Source organism: Puntigrus tetrazona, chromosome 15 (genome assembly GCF_018831695.1).
Source record: "Puntigrus tetrazona isolate hp1 chromosome 15, ASM1883169v1, whole genome shotgun sequence".
Classification (NCBI taxonomy): Eukaryota; Metazoa; Chordata; class Actinopteri; order Cypriniformes; family Cyprinidae; genus Puntigrus; species Puntigrus tetrazona.
Window position 1 is genome coordinate 16956317 of NC_056713.1, and position 15960 is coordinate 16972276.

The 15960-nt window shown below is 34.8% G+C and overlaps 3 protein-coding genes across 3 annotated transcripts; 2 read left to right on the top strand and 1 right to left on the bottom strand.

Annotated features, from left to right (window-relative positions):
• Positions 1 to 1842: 1842 nt before the first annotated feature.
• LOC122359144 (gap junction delta-2 protein) lies at positions 1843 to 2922 on the top strand. The gene has a single exon (XM_043259338.1). It carries the CDS (start codon positions 1843 to 1845, stop codon positions 2920 to 2922), a length of 1080 nt encoding a protein of 359 aa, XP_043115273.1.
• A 1634-nt stretch (positions 2923 to 4556) lies between these two features.
• On the bottom strand, positions 4557 to 6156 carry zgc:171927 (uncharacterized protein LOC100124616 homolog). Its single transcript, XM_043259339.1, has 6 exons — positions 6143 to 6156; positions 5806 to 5878; positions 5501 to 5596; positions 5072 to 5167; positions 4858 to 4989; positions 4557 to 4778 (listed from the first exon to the last, which is right to left on the bottom strand). The coding sequence occupies exons 1-6, from the start codon at positions 6154 to 6156 to the stop codon at positions 4557 to 4559; spliced, it is 633 nt and encodes a 210-aa protein (XP_043115274.1).
• Positions 6157 to 10116: 3960 nt separating this feature from the next.
• Positions 10117 to 11052, top strand: LOC122358372 (olfactory receptor 8D1-like). Its single transcript, XM_043258166.1, has one exon. It carries the CDS (start codon positions 10117 to 10119, stop codon positions 11050 to 11052), a length of 936 nt encoding a protein of 311 aa, XP_043114101.1.
• Positions 11053 to 15960: the final 4908 nt, after the last annotated feature.

The following is a 15960-nucleotide window of genomic DNA, read 5'->3' on the forward strand; positions in this document are numbered from 1 at the left end:
GAATATGCACATTTTTTGATAGGCTACTGCACAAACAACTAAATTAGAGGAAAGAAAAAAATACTGAAAATAGAATATGTTTATTTTAAAAAAGTCGTATTTATTTGTTTGTTTGTTGGCTGGTGTTTTAAGCTGGTGCATTAACTAAGGCAACATATTTATAATCGGCAAATACGCAGGCCTATAAAATATAATAAATATTACACGCATACACAAAAAGGCCTATGTGTTTGTGTGAGAGAGAAAAATATAAGAAAAACTAAACGTACAAACAGAGATACACAAGTAGAACAAATCATGAAGTAAACAGACATCCAGTATTGATGTGCATTAAATGAGACTGCCAAATGCAAAATATTAAGATTATGTATATGGAGTAACTAAGACAGATGTCGAGGCGGTGCAAATTATGTTTTACTCTGGATATTATGTTTCAGGGCAGATGGTGAGGTAGACTATAGTGGAAACACTGACAATGTGCAAAATGGTATCTGTAAAACGCATCTGTCTGGCTTTTCGTTTGTTTGTTTATTTTTTCATTCTTTAGCACAACACATAAACTGCAACTTTAAAGTTATCAACGCTTAAAAAAAATCTTACTGAATTAATTTTTTCCCAAAAGCTTTAATTAAGACGTTCATTATTGAATTATTATTACACTAAAAGACTTTTGTATATATTGCGTTGTGTTTTTATAATACATTTCAACATTAGGAAGCCCGAGTTACTTGACAATAATTAATCACGAAAAAGATGAGTGTAAAATATTGTTTGTTTTCGTTTTGCGTTTAACTATTTATCGTGCAGAAAAAATGTATTAGCTTTTGCGCTCTCAGAGCAGGTATAGGTCAAAATCTCTCATGAATTAGCATTGTTTCTCCATTCCAGCAGGTTCTAGTTTGACTGTTCAGGGACATTCAGAGATGTTGCATCCCATTGTATTTTTAAATCTTTGTGACATTGGGACTCTTTGTCTGAATACAGTACAATGAGGGTTTGGATAGATGCCTGTGGTCAGCCTGTTTCCCCCCAGCTTACACACTGAGGTCTTTTCCTGGTGACAAACAGACCATTTTTCAAATGTAGCCATGCAAATTTTATTCTTTGCATATTTTGTCATTTTTGCAGACAAATTATCCAGAGGTAAGTTTTTTTCTTCTCTGTTTTTATATTAATCAACGTCATGAGATTGTACAATTTAATTACATGAGTGAGCTATTTTTTTGTCCTACCAAATTAAATAATGACTGTAGTAACCTAAATGTGTCCAGATGTAACTAAATTCACTTTAGTGTAGATGATAATAAGCAATTAAATGAACCTTAAATACGTTTAAAACATCAAGAACTTAAACACAAATCAACATATTTTCACCAGAAATGTAAATGTTCTGAAATATTGTTTTTAATTTGCCTAAGGAGTAGATTATTTAATGATCTTATAGGAAGAGTTCACACAAAAATAAAAATTTGCTTAAAGTTATAGCCTTAGGTCATTTAAGATTTAGTTGAGTTTCTTCACCGGGACGGATTTGGAGAAAAGTGGATTTGGCTTACAAATCTTTTTTCACTTTACAAAATATTTGTGAATATATGTTACAGATTATATTGTTTTTATAAACTCTGAAATCTTATTCTAGGGGCACACATTCGCTGAAGAGGATTCGTTAGTTAGCAACTTATGTAACGATGAAGTAGTGATATAAAATTTCCCCAAATCTGTTCAGACGAAGAAATACACTCCTCTGCATCTTGTTTTTTTTTTGTGCTAATACTATTGTTTCAAGAAATAACAGAAAATCTCTGCCGTTACACTTTTTTCTTGTTTTCCCCAGACTAAACAATGGGGGACTGGTCAATTCTGGGCCGCTTTCTTGCAGAGGTTCAGAATCATTCGACGGTCATCGGTAAGATCTGGCTGACGGTGCTTCTGATCTTTCGCATCCTGCTGGTGACCCTTGTTGGAGACGCCGTGTACAGCGACGAGCAGTCCAAGTTCACCTGCAACACGCTACAGCCAGGCTGCAACAATGTCTGCTACGACACTTTCGCCCCCGTCTCACATTTGCGCTTCTGGGTCTTCCAGATTGTGCTGGTCTCGACTCCTTCCATCTTCTACATCATCTACGTGCTGCACAAAATCACCAAAGACGATAAGCTGGAGACAGAGAGGGTCCAGGCAGAGGCCAAGCACCCCGTGGGAGACTATTCTGGGCAGCTGGAAGGGGACGGCGTCAGACTGGGATATGGACACCAGGGAGAAGAATGGAGTGGTCAGGATGAGGAAAGCGTGGAGCAAAGTCTCCTCCAGGATGATTTCGGGGAGGTCAGCAAGGATCCGACCACACTCTCCAGTCAGGTTCTCCTCATCTATATTGTTCACGTCTTGATCCGCGCCATCCTAGAGATCACGTTTCTTGTCGGTCAGTACTACCTGTTTGGATTTGAGGTGCCTCATTTGTTTAGATGCGAAACGTACCCTTGTCCGACACGGACTGATTGTTTTGTGTCGCGAGCCACCGAAAAGACCATTTTCCTTAATTTTATGTTTAGCATTAGCCTTGGTTGTTTTCTCCTGAACATTGTGGAGCTTCACTACCTCGGATGGATTCTCATTTTCCGCATGTTGTGTGCTGCCTGCTTCCTGTGCATCAAGCCAGAGAGGGAGCTTTATTCTCAACGCAACCCTTTGCTGCTACGCCTCAGACACTCAATGCGAAGCAGGCTCGTCCTGCAGTCCCCCACAACCACCTTGTGTGAAGAAAAGACGGCGACGGCTTTGCTTTCACACGGCCCAGCCATCTCTTTCGAGACGGACTCTACTCTTGAATGCACCTCAAAGAGGAACCCCGAAGAGAGGGAACGCATAAGGCTGAAATTGGCCAACATGGCTAGATTTACGGGCAAAAAGTCCTGGTTGTAATGTGTTTTGAAGGTTTTTATTTTCTCACATAAGCTCTGTTTTGTTACATAAGCTCATTGTAAGTTTCAGTTTGAGGCCTGTTTCACACATCCTGAACATATTAACATGCTTTCACAATGCATGCGGCTGCTCTTCTGCGTCCAAGAAGGAGCACTGAAAGTCAACATTTAGATCACTACACGCTGAAATCGTGAAAACGTAATCTTTTGAAATAGAAGCTTCAGAATTATAGCAATGCACATTATATAAATTGCATAAAAACAACATGTTTGTCTAAAATAAGACATTAGATTTTAAAGGAAATACTTAATGTAAGCTTACTTAATGTAAGAAACTCTGTAAAAATTTGGCCCAGTGTACTGTGTTAATTTGAGGGAATTTTAGGTGTTTCACTTGTATTTTAAATTACGCATTGCATTGTGTTTTAGGGTTGCTTGTAAAACATACTGCACAGTAAAAAGACGAAAGTGGTTTCAGCTTCTGCCTAATTTCTTTTGTTGAGCCAACTAAAATATTTTAGTAGTTTTAGTTGCATTAACATCGCATTAACATTTGTTTTTGCAGTGTGGAAACTCTCGCTTTTTATTAGTCTTTCTCTTACATTCTAGTAACTCACTAAATGTAAGCTCACATGGAATGTGAAACAGGCCTTCTTGATCTTGTCAGCTAAGCTTGTTTTGAGTTGAATTGTTGTCGTGTTGTAATGTAATTTCGTGTTGGATTCGAATGCTTGCAAAGCTTGACCCGAAATGTTTTCGAGCTTTTAGAAACTTTTTAGAACCTTTTTAGAGCTTTTATTACAAATCAGGCTGCACACCTTTCAAAAATTTTGAAATGTCATAAAAATGAATATTATATATTCATCTAAATGTCCGAATATGATAATCACATTATGTATATTACATCTCCTTAATTGTATTATTACTTGACTGTTTGTTAATGACATCCATGATATAATGACACTGAGCATGTAATACTTGCACGTTAGGTTGATCTGAGTGTTTATTTAGATTCGGATGCGGTGCACAGTGAGAGATTGCTTGATACTCAGAATCTGAATTTCTCTTAGATTTCATTGTATTGTTTCTTTTAAAAATAGCACACATATATATATAAGAAAATTACACAATATATTATTAAGCAACTGTTTTCAACTTTGATAGGAAATGGTTTAGTAAATGGATTTCCGAGGGATCATGTAAAGATGAATACTGGAGCAATGGATGCTGAAAATTCAATTTTTCCTATCACAGAAATAAATGACATTTTAAATGTATTAAAATAGAAAATATATTTTTTTAATTGTAATAATATTTCACAGTATTACAGTTTTACTGTATTTATGATCAAACAATTGCAGAAGAGACTTCTTTCAAAAACATAAAAAAAAAAAAAAAATTGAGCAACCCCTAACTTTTAAACTGTTGTGTATGCTAATAGGTTTTGTCCATCACCAAAAAGAGAAAAAAGCACTTAACATAGAACAATGCACACTTGATCAGAAAATGATTTACAGAAAAGGCAAGTAACACCTTCATTAGCTCATTAGAACGTGGAAACATAAAATAAATGAAAAATAAAAAAAGGAAAAAAAGCTAAACACAAAATATTAATTTATCTTACCCTTTCTATTATTAACAACAAGAGCTGACCTCCTCAGCCACTGACTTCTCTCCACCAGGCCACAAGGGGGCACTGTTTATTTTGGATCCCATTTTAACAGCTTCATTCTGAACGCTGTCCGTCCCAATCCTCTTCTGGATTTCAGAGGCCATTGTTAAAAATGCCTTCTCTACGTTGTTTGCGTTCTTGGCACTTGTCTCAAGGAATGGGATTTTGAGTGACTCAGCAAATTCCTGCAAACGGTGCAAATTAAAGTGAAAATATTTGCTTATATCTGCCATTTCTGAACAGACTTAGGTTTGGTAGGCTTACCTTTGCTGTGGTAAAATCTACGACCTTTTTTGAGGCAAGGTCACTCTTATTACCCACTAGCAACTTGGAGACGTTTTCACAGGCGTAGCGATCAATTTCTTCTAACCATTGCTTCACATTGTTGAAAGACTCCTGAAAGACGGCAAAGCACTTCATTAAACATTCTCTATAACCAGAACGTTATAACATTTTTTGTAATGATTAAAAGTATCACCTGCTCTGTGACATCATAGACAATTATAATCCCATGTGCCCCTCGATAATAGCTAGATGTTATTGTTCGAAACCGCTCTTGTCCTGCTGTATCCCACTTCAGGACAGAGAAACGTAAAAATGTCACAAAAAAGCAAATGATATATGTTTTATGCAAAAAGACTAAAAAAGTTGAGTATGTCATTCTTCCTCCCAAGTATTTAGGGTGTTTTTTGGCAACAATTATTTGAGTGGTTAGTCAGTTAACCAGCAAATTATCAGTTTCAGTCACTTTACAAAAAAAAAAAAAAAAAAAAGATTTTAAATGTCTTTTGTTTAAAACAGATCCTATAATGATATGAAATGCCAAAACCTGACACAAACCAGCTAGTCAGAATATGAATGTATATAAATATCTGTAATATATATGTATATATATATATATACTCACAATCTGCAGTTTAACAGTCTTGCCCTCCATTTCGATAGTTCTGATTTTAAAATCTACTCCAATAGTGCTGATGTAGCTCTCTGTGTAGGTGTCGTCCTGTTAGAATAATTGTGTGCCATCAACAGAATTATTAACTCGTTTCTTCCATAACATTCTTTAAAAAAAAATCTATTTTGTTTTACATTGATAAAAACAACTGGCACGTAGATTTGAGACATCATGATAGTGATTAAATAATAGAAAGAATTGACACTTTTGGGTCAACTACTCTAAACAGAAAAGTATGGGTAAAATATTCAGCTTACAGCGAACCGAAGAAGTAAACATGACTTTCCTACACCAGAGTCCCCAATCAGCAGCAGCTTGAACAGGTAGTCACTAAGAAAAGAAAAACATTAATAATTTTACTAGCGTGCTTCTGTACTGACATTTATGCCCAATTCAAGTAGAATTTTTATTTACCTATTATTTTGGTGCAAACTGATAATACTAATATTAATTGCACAAATTAGAGGCCTCCTCCATTCATTGCAACTTATTCATTGAAAGTCAGTCAACTGTTAGCAACGCAATGTACTGTAAACTAAAAAGCTAGCATCACAATAACATAGACAAGCAATCTCGAGAGCCAAAACTACTTACTACTCAGGATTCATCCTTAGGGTTATTAATAGCAGGATGCTGTTTAAACGTGTTTCAGCTCGATTATCTCTGTTCAGCTGGTCTCTGTCCTTGGAAATGCAAACAGCAACAACCGTGGCAATAGTGAACCCAGATACTGCTCCATCATTTATTCAAGAGTCGATCAGGTTACAAAGTGGCCATTACCTGTTTCTTAAAGTTGCAGGCCTGAGGTAGCGACAACACGGGCGATAGGCATTGGAACTGGCATATAGAAAAGCACATACCGATTTCTGCTAAATTCTTTATAGACGCAAGCTCTTCATGAATTGTATGACCGTTAACCACCAAACATGATGTTACTGTAGTGTCAGTACAAGTTAATCACTAAAAAAGCATAACCAAAACAATCAAACAAACAAGCAAAAAAATTATAAACCTCATGAAATTTATATTAACAGGCAATAAAAAGAGTTAACCCAAAACAATCACCAGTAGCTGGGCCAAAAACCAACTTGTAATAGCAAACTACTGCCGCTAGAGGACGCTGAAGAATGAGATAATTAACTTACCTCATTATTGTTGAATATTAGTCAGTGCAAGATATTACATTCCATAATAATATTACATTTCAAAAGGTTTTGCATATATATATATATATATATATATATATATATATATATAGATATATATATTTTAATAAGCAAAATATTTTGTCAAAATAATAATCTGAAATAAATAGGCCTATGTTTTGTTGAAAAAAGGTGGCTGAAAATTAGACATATGGCTACAAATCATCTACAAATGATGAACTGAAGTACAATCCAAAGTACCTTTTTATATTTTATGATTTACCCTCGAGTATGACTGTCGTACTGAACATTTGAAATGTTACACAGTACTGTTGCTTTTTTATTATGTAATGAGATTATATTTTAATACTTTTGTTTTTACATTACGATTGTTTATCTATTAGAAATGCCATACAGTCATACAGAGCAGTTATGGCAATAATCTTGCTGCAAACAGATACAGTGACAACAAAACAGTGCAGGCCAAGAAATCCAAGAGGGCCAATTATTGTGTTCCCTGAACTCTAATATACTCAAGAGGCCTACTGGAAATACAGCAATAGAAAATCACAGCATGAACTCATGTAAACGAAAATCCCTACAATCCATTATTTTTTTTCTTTCTTCAGAAAATTCATAAAGTAAGACATGCCTACATGCAGCACTCATTGCATAAACGCACATGGTTTTATACTGAGAAACAGTTAAACTCACAGATGTCTAATGTACTTCGACAGGGCAATTTGTTTGCGTTCCTGTTCAACTCGGTTGCAGATGTGGCCTGGTAAAGGTCTTGAATGCTTTACTTCATAATCACTAACATCTTTTGAGTCAGTCGTGTGACTCTGTATGTCTCCCTGCAGCAGAAAGGAAAAAGAGTTTGTTGTACACTGTAACTAAGAAGCCACTCCAAAAGCATTTTTTTCAAAGTACATGACTATTTTTAATCGTTATCAAAGTAAAAAGATGCTTTTTTTGGGCTCGGATGTGTAAGTGTAGTTACTGACTCTACCAGCAACTCTACAACATTAAAGTGACCTGAGACTTAATTCACTTACTCAATTCAGGCCTTTGGTCTCTACAGTCTTAATCAACTCTCTGCAGCTTTCCCTTGACCAATGTTTCAAAGACTTAATTAATACGTTTCCTCTCTGGTCTTTAGTCCCAGTAGGGTCAGTGTTTTCATGGTACATTGACATAATTCTGTATTTCTAGACCTGTGTTTGACACATTTTATGCATCTAACTAATTTGACACTCCCAAATCAAGGTCGGGGAGCTCTATGCTAATGTACTAAGAAATATATTAATAGAATCAGACCGTTATATAAAGGAGATGGCCGCAATGTGTAGTAAAACGGGGTTAATGACACAGAATTAATTGATAAGTAACCGAGTTCATGCTCTGCATTCTCATTAAAATAAATTGTTAACTGAGGTCAGAGGTCGGGCACTGATATGTCTTATGTTCATTATTGAAATTAATTGATGCATTAATAAAAGCAAAACTGTTAAAAAACCTCTTACTTAAGTAAGAATGTCTCAGTTTAAAATGTTTTGGTTGTGATTGAAAAATGTATAGGCGGTGAGGCATAAACCCCCAAGGTTTTATTAGCAACAGTGTTTGTAGTTAAGGCGTTGGATAACTGGTAAATTTTCGTGAAGCACAAGAGGTTTATTATCAAAGGGTTTATTATACGTGACAAAACAAAACTAGAGGCCATTAATAGACTCTCCCACAGGTTGCATCAATCAGACATCACAAGGTGATGAAATGGTCTAGCGTTTGTAAAAATAACCAAACAAACAAAAAAATATTTAATGGCCTAGCAAATATATTTGAAATAGTGTTTAAAATTATTTATATTTACAGTACCCTAAAATTAAATGATCTGACTGTGTTAAAGTAGATAGCATACACTGTGTGCCGAATTATTAGGTTGAAAGTTGAAATTCTGTTTTTTTTCCAAGAATTAATCATAAACCACATAAATATAACTACTGATTTTCAAAATAATCGTATATAAGGATATACAATGAAATACTGCTCATAATACTGCTTATATTCAGGTGTGCCAAATTATTAGCAAGTTTTCTTTTTCCAGATAAAATTAGCCAAAATTGACTTATATATGTTTGAATACAAAATCAATAGCAGCCAATAGTAGAGATTGGTAATCTCAACACTTGTGGTATTGTTATGCAAAAATGGACTTTGCTGTGAGTGTGCTATGTGATGGGTAGGATTAAGGTGTGGGGTAGATACGTATCATATGCATGCAAAAACTGTATTCATGCAAAAACTGTGTATTATATATACATGTTTCTAAATACACAAGTTTTTGTTTTTATTTGGTGTTCTATTTATTTTCACGAGACTGGGCTCAAACTATTTCTTTCTTAATAACACACCAAAAATCGAGATAACTGTAGGCAGTTTTGGGGATGAGACGTGATTAGATTAGATTTGAAGCGATGACCTCTAAAACAATCAAAACATCTTATTTGAAGTTTGGCTAGAATCACATATATTTTCGATGCCATATTAAATTTCCATAACTATCCAAAGATGAAGCGAAATGCACACACTCAGGACATTAAGACTGACTTGGAGTTGGACTGGAGTCCAACCTGCACTCTTAAAAAGGACAACTGCTTCCCCAAAGAACCTTCCAGTGAACAGTTCCTTTACGTAGTGTAAAGAACATTTAAATAATCCAAAGAACCAACTTTTTCATGGATGTTAATGGTTCTTCATGGAAAAACAGATGGCATAAAAAATAACAATATTCTGCTAATAGAACTGTTCCTCATGTCTGTTATATAGGCCTAATTCAAATCTAATCAACATAAGCCATAAGTATCAATAAAGTATCACTAGTTTAACATAATAATGTTCTTTTTGACATGCGTCTAAAACACGACATCAAACCATGTTTGAGATTCTTCGAAATTGATAATTAAAAACTGATCCGATCTGAGCTGTATTTTCCAGTTGATAGAGACAATGGTTGGTGACAATGGTTTCTATGATCTACTTTCATGCCTATGATTCTTCTTGAAAATGCTGCCCTGATCAGCATAAATCATTTCAGAAAACTTGTACAAACATGGCTAATATCCACAAAGATTTAGTTTAATTTCTCAGATTGTTGTGGCGCTTATGTCTCCTACTACTCTTCACCTGTAAGTTTCATGATTGATTTCCCACAGATATTCTTGTCTTGAGGGCTTTCGAAGTGGGTGATGTCAGAAATATGGTTGTCTATATAAGAGTAATGTATTTCACTGTCCTTCATGTCTGACTTCTACTGCATGTAGGTAAGAGACATCAACTGTGTTGTCTGTCAAATTATATTATAAAAAGACATTTTTGGGTGTTTGGAATTAACGTTTCCGTTTCCATAGGTTTCACAGGGTCATAATGGAGAACTTATCCATTGTAGTCAGTTTTGAGCTGACCCTGGATCCATTTTCCGTCCCTCCAGGAGCAAAATATCCCATATTTGTCTTTGGCATCTTCATTTACGTGTTTGGTGCTGTTTGTAATCTGATCCTGATGCTCCTCATTATTCTGACACAGAGTCTCCACAAGCCAGTTTACTTCATTTTGTTCAGCCTTCCTTTGAATGATTTTGTGGGAATCACTTCCATGCTTCCCAAGGTTCTCTATGACATTGTGACGGAAACCAATTACACATACTATCCTCTCTGCGTGCTCCAGGGTTTTCTGCTGCACATGTACGGGGGTGGTGTGATGTTCATCCTGTCTGCCATGGCTTTTGATCGCTATGTTGCCATTTGTATGCCTCTGCGATATAATGCTCTAATGACACCCAGAGTTGTAATGATGATTGTGGCTCTTGTGTGGGGGGTTGACTTTTTATTCATTGGTACTCAGTTTTCCATGCAGGGAATGCATTCAAGGTGTAGATCCCATATTGTGAGTTTGTTTTGTGATAATCCTTCTCTTGTTAAGCTGGCCTGTGGTAATACTATAGTTAACAACGTTTTCGGCTTATTTACAACGGCCGTAATGCAGATTATTAGTATTTCCTTTCAGGTATTTTCCTATGTGAAGATTTTGATTACCTGCTTGGTCACAAGTAGGTCTGATGCAAAGAGCAAGGCCATCAACACCTGCGTCGCCCAGCTGGTCATTTTCATCATATTTGAAATTGTTGTGATTTTCTACGTCCTGTCCCACAGGTTCTCAAATGTTAATGCAAATCTGCAGAAAATTATGGGGATGCTCATTTTTATGGTGTCTCCTGTTTTGAATCCAATTGTTTATGGACTGAACAGCCACGAAATCCGGAAGCATTTCCTAAAAGTCTTTAACAGAAAAATCACTGCTTAAATGTGTTTATTGCCTCAGTTTGTGCCAAGATGTCTTATAAAGCCTTCTGCTTATGTTCAAGGCAATTTTAATTAATTATTTTTAATATGAAGTCAGTAGAGGGCAATTGCACAACAATTTCACATTAGTTTCACATTAATGACAATAATAATAATATGCAGTGCAGACCGATCTTTCAAATGTTTGAGAAAATTACCAGACGATTAAAAGGACAAAAGGTAATTTTTTATTTCTTTTGTAGTAATATTGTACTCATAATAGAGAATGCAGAAGTGCATGAATTCATTTTCAGTGTTAACTGATATCTAATTGTTTCATTTGGCAAAAGTCAGGCCCTGTCATTTTTTGGTACTTTCTGAATGTACAGTTTTCAGTTGCAATAGGTTTCCAAGATATTTCTAACACAGACATATGTAGAGAAGCATGTAAGAAATAACAAAATAGGTTTATATAATGTAACAATACTGTACATTTGGTGCCTGTGTATTCATAAAGACAATAAAACATTGTGATTTATTTTTTCATTTGCTAAAGTTCTGTCACTTCAGTGCGAAACAACCAGGGTTTATTGTTCTGGGTTAAAAACAAAGAATAAACAGTGCAGATAATGGTTGTTCTGCCTGTCTCTGTCCATTGACATTCAAACAAAAAAGGTCAGACACATCATTTCTAAAGTAAAGTGGCTGTCTCAGGCTCTGCTCTGTTTCATTATCTGGTTCAGACTGGATATCTAAAATGATATTATACTGGAAATATAGCTTAAAGGGGAAGAGACCTCAAGTATAACACAAAAACAAAAATGCACGCATACTCTTCTGATAATTAAATGCAAAATAATAAAATGTAATGTTTTCAGTGTTGCTTGGTATGTGTTAGTTTGAAAAGGCATTAACTTTTGAAACTCTAAATATTTGTGCAATGTATTGTTAAGTACAATAAATTACCGCTACTACCAGGGCTGACCCGTGGCATAGGCGGAATAAGCAAATGCTAGAGACATTTATTGCTTGCTAATAAATTATAACTTTGTCAAAAGGCCGAAGCCCTCTGGTGCCCATAGAAGAAAAGAGAAAAAACGCCAAAACAAAAAACAATCATTGTGTATCAAACAGTGCCACCTCGAGGGTTGAAGATGCACTGCACTTATTGAGCAATTAGATACATATAATTCATAGCAAAAATACACTTATACATACATCTCTAGCTGCCTTGTGAATTTTTTTACAAAAAAAGAGAAAAGATAACAGTCATTTTTTAATATATAGATTTTTTTCTTCTTGTTATGTTGTTTAAATGAATATATGGAGTTATAGGCGTACTAAGAAAGTTGAAGGAGGGAGAAGAATGATTTACCAGTTCATATATCTTTAAAGGGTTCTAGATGAGGTAAAAAGTTTGCGAACAAATTGTATGTTGGTCTAGTCTAGAAAGCCTAAAAGTTATAACAATGTCTGCGGATCAAAACTTTGTAACATAAGCTGTTATGCTATAGTCGCGTTTTATTTGGGATTTTATGGCATTTTTAATTTGAATTGGCTAACTTATGTTTGTATATAGCTGTGCATCTTAAGCTAGTAAAATTAATATAAATGTTTCTCAGTTGGTGATAACTTTAGAATGCTAGTAAAACATTGCTACCATCTACTGGAAATCAAACACTTTTTTCACGTTTATTTTGAAGATTAAACAGTAGCATACTGTATTCTAGAGAAGTGTTCAAATTAATACAGTTTTGCGCTGGAATACCAAAAAACAAAGGATAATAAGGTCGTAAAGCCTAAACATAATGCAAAAACAAAACAACACAAATGTGATTATATGAAGCATATACATGCATTATGGACTTATAGTATTATTTCAAAACAAACATCATTTTAAACAGTGCATAAGCAACTACTTTTCTTGTTAAAGTTATTGTGATTCAAACGCTGTGTCTTTTTTTGATTAAAAAATAATAGAAAACAACTTACAATTAAGCTCGGCATCTCAAAGGTATTATTAGTGGCATTGTTCATATTGACCCGATATCAAATCAACACAATTAATGGCTTCAGACACAAGACGGCTAATTATCGAGTTGTTTATTATATGTGAAAAAACCAAGTGGATGCTATTAATGAAATCCCTCCAGATCTCATCAATCAGACTGACATAGGCCTACTGAAAGTCCCAACAGACCAATAAACATAACCACGTTCAAGTGTTATTATTAAGGTAATGAACATAAAGTACCCGTGAACATTAAAAGTGTTGAATTACAATGTAGACATTTAGTAGCCCAACAACCTCAAAATGTTAAAATGTTGCCCATCAAAAATGTGCTCTTTTAAAACTACATGCTTACAGACCAGAAGTATGTAGACATATTTTATACTAAAGACTTTCACACACTTTAAATGCAGTGATTTTTCTGTGTTCTGCAAATGACAACACGTCTCATTCAAAACAATATTAATATGCTGGGAGATTTGAAAACTGGTGCTTTTGAACTTTAGCATCACACATATCCAGCTTTATATCTATGGGTTTTCATAGACCGTATGTTTACTCAGTAGCTGATTACTGAGTAAACTGCATAAAATCTGCATAAAAGGCGCTTGAAATGGTACGGTTGTATCACTAAATGCCTCTTGATATCAGTTTTATGGTTGTTAACACTATCGGGAAAGTTTAGGGTTGGATTTGGTGTAGGGCATATTTAGATGCATATTGCATTAGGTTTTAGCGGCAACATGTTGAATATTTACGATGTGAAATTATGATGTGCGGGGGGAGCCCCGAGAACAGACGTGTGTATGATCTGGAGATTATCACAAAAGGATTAGGACAGCAGAGATTCAGGATATGTTTGTCGATTTGTGGCAACGGGGTGTTTATGTAACGTGTCCCGGAAAACGTATTTATTCTCAAGTCTCGAGAGTTTTTGCGACATTCCCAGTGTTCACAGTCGGGACTGAAAATCTGTTAGTGTGTGGTGTGATGTCTTCGTCGCATTGCGGCACACCACACAGTATAGGAGCATAACTGGGAAATCTAGGATGTTTGTGGTCTCTCACATATAAATAAATATCTTATAAGTTTAAAAAAAATCTTTTACTGTGAAAATTCTGAGGATATGTTATCTCCTCTGTAAACTACAAAAATGGAATTTGTGAAAATGATGTCATGCATTGTGCGTCGCATGTTCTGTCTATAGGTATTTGTGAATACTTGAAGAATAGGTATATACTGTATATCAGGTATATCTTTAGAAAATGGCATCTATTGACTTGGCATCCATAATACAGCATTTTTTCTAAATGTATTTATTATTTTTAGTTTCATAGATCCGTGTGAATGAGGATCTTTTTGACATCTGCATGTGAAACTTTTAAAAAATGTAAAGAAAAACTTTCTGATTTCATTACATCGCTGCCATCTAATGTGTAGGCATATATGCCCTGTTCAACCTAGTCTAATAAAACATGTATCTCTTTAGGACAGTATGTTTGATTAATAGCTTTAAACTTGACAGTAAAGCCTAATATCATGTTTTGCTCACAAAATAACTGTATAACATTAGTCATGTTTGAAACAGTTAGCTTCTGTGGTTCAGTGTTGCTACTGTGATACAAGCTATGTTGTAATTGCATCTCTATCTCCATGTTATTCATCTATTGTGATATTGGATGCATGTGTCCATGTAATGAATGTCTCACTTGTGAAACAGACATTCCTGTACATGGGTGTTAGGGTTGAACCTGCTCCCATCGTCTCATTTTGGGTAAAAATAGAAAAATAATACTAAAGTACTTTGTAAGGCAATAACTTGAGTAGTTTTCAAACTACCTTTTTACTCTTACTTGAGTCATATTGTCCACTGTGTTTTGCTGTTTTATTACCTAGCTTCAGGTACGTATTGCTGTTGTTAATGCCCTATAATGTTGGAAATATGCCCTACACCAAATACAACCCAAAACCCACCTAACAGTGCTAACAAATTCAAATTAAAAAGTGCCATTTCCTTTCACACAGATTTGACCTGTTTTGTTTAATACACAGCTACTGATTCTAATTAGTATATGTTGTATGTATGTGTACGTCAAGGCTGTTTGAAAATCTTGTGACAAGTATTATGCATTTTCACATTTCAGGGTTATAATGTGAATAATGTCAGTATGATGACTACCTATATACAGTGTTGGAAATGACCAAAATTCACTGGGGGGGATTTGTTATCTGTGAACATTATTTGTGAATTTGCACGTTATAATGTAAGCATCATTAATTACCCCTGTGTTTAATAAATAAATAAAGATTGATTAAGTGAAATTAAATAATAATTTGATAAGGCACAGAAGAGCACAAATGCAAAAGGCAAAGGCATTATTAAGGAATATTGACGGAATGTTTGACAAGACTCAGAAGCGGCATTAATGCATCTAATAATAATAAGTTTAAGAGACATTTGAATATAATTTTTTAAATTATTATACTTTAAAAATGAAACTACAACCACCAGAAAGTAACTGTCTTTGTCACTGAATCATCCATTCAGTTGATTCATTTAAAACGGCTGATTAATTTAGTAATGAAGCAAATTAGTGTCTTTATGAATGGGTCATTGAATCATTGACTCACTAAATTCATTTATAAACGAATCAGCACTGTGTGAAAAACAAGATGTGCAGTGATCAGCTGTGACTTAACATTAGCTTTTTTATAAAATAAAAATGTATAAAACATCATAAAGAAATTCACATTTGTTCATAGTAAATCACTTAGTTCATAGAGATCTCACAAAGTTCCATTTTAATGAATAATGCTCTCTACACTGTACATTGAATCTATTAGATACATGTCTATGCACTTTATTTATGTTTGTTTGTTACCATGAATGACAAAAACTGCAATCTGCTTTCACAATCT

Bases quoted from the DNA above. Each gene is read 5' to 3' on its own strand.
- zgc:171927 (XM_043259339.1), bottom strand. The intron at 5,597-5,805 runs GTAAGCTGAATA...TTATTCTAACAG, and splicing joins GTTTACTTCTTCGGTTCGCT to GACGACACCTACACAGAGAG. The intron at 5,168-5,500 runs GTGAGTATATAT...TCTGTCCTGAAG, and splicing joins AGACTGTTAAACTGCAGATT to TGGGATACAGCAGGACAAGA.
- LOC122358372 (XM_043258166.1), top strand. From the start codon at position 10,117: ATGGAGAACTTATCCATTGTAGTCAGTTTTGAGCTGACCCTGGATCCA.
- LOC122359144 (XM_043259338.1), top strand. From the start codon at position 1,843: ATGGGGGACTGGTCAATTCTGGGCCGCTTTCTTGCAGAGGTTCAGAAT.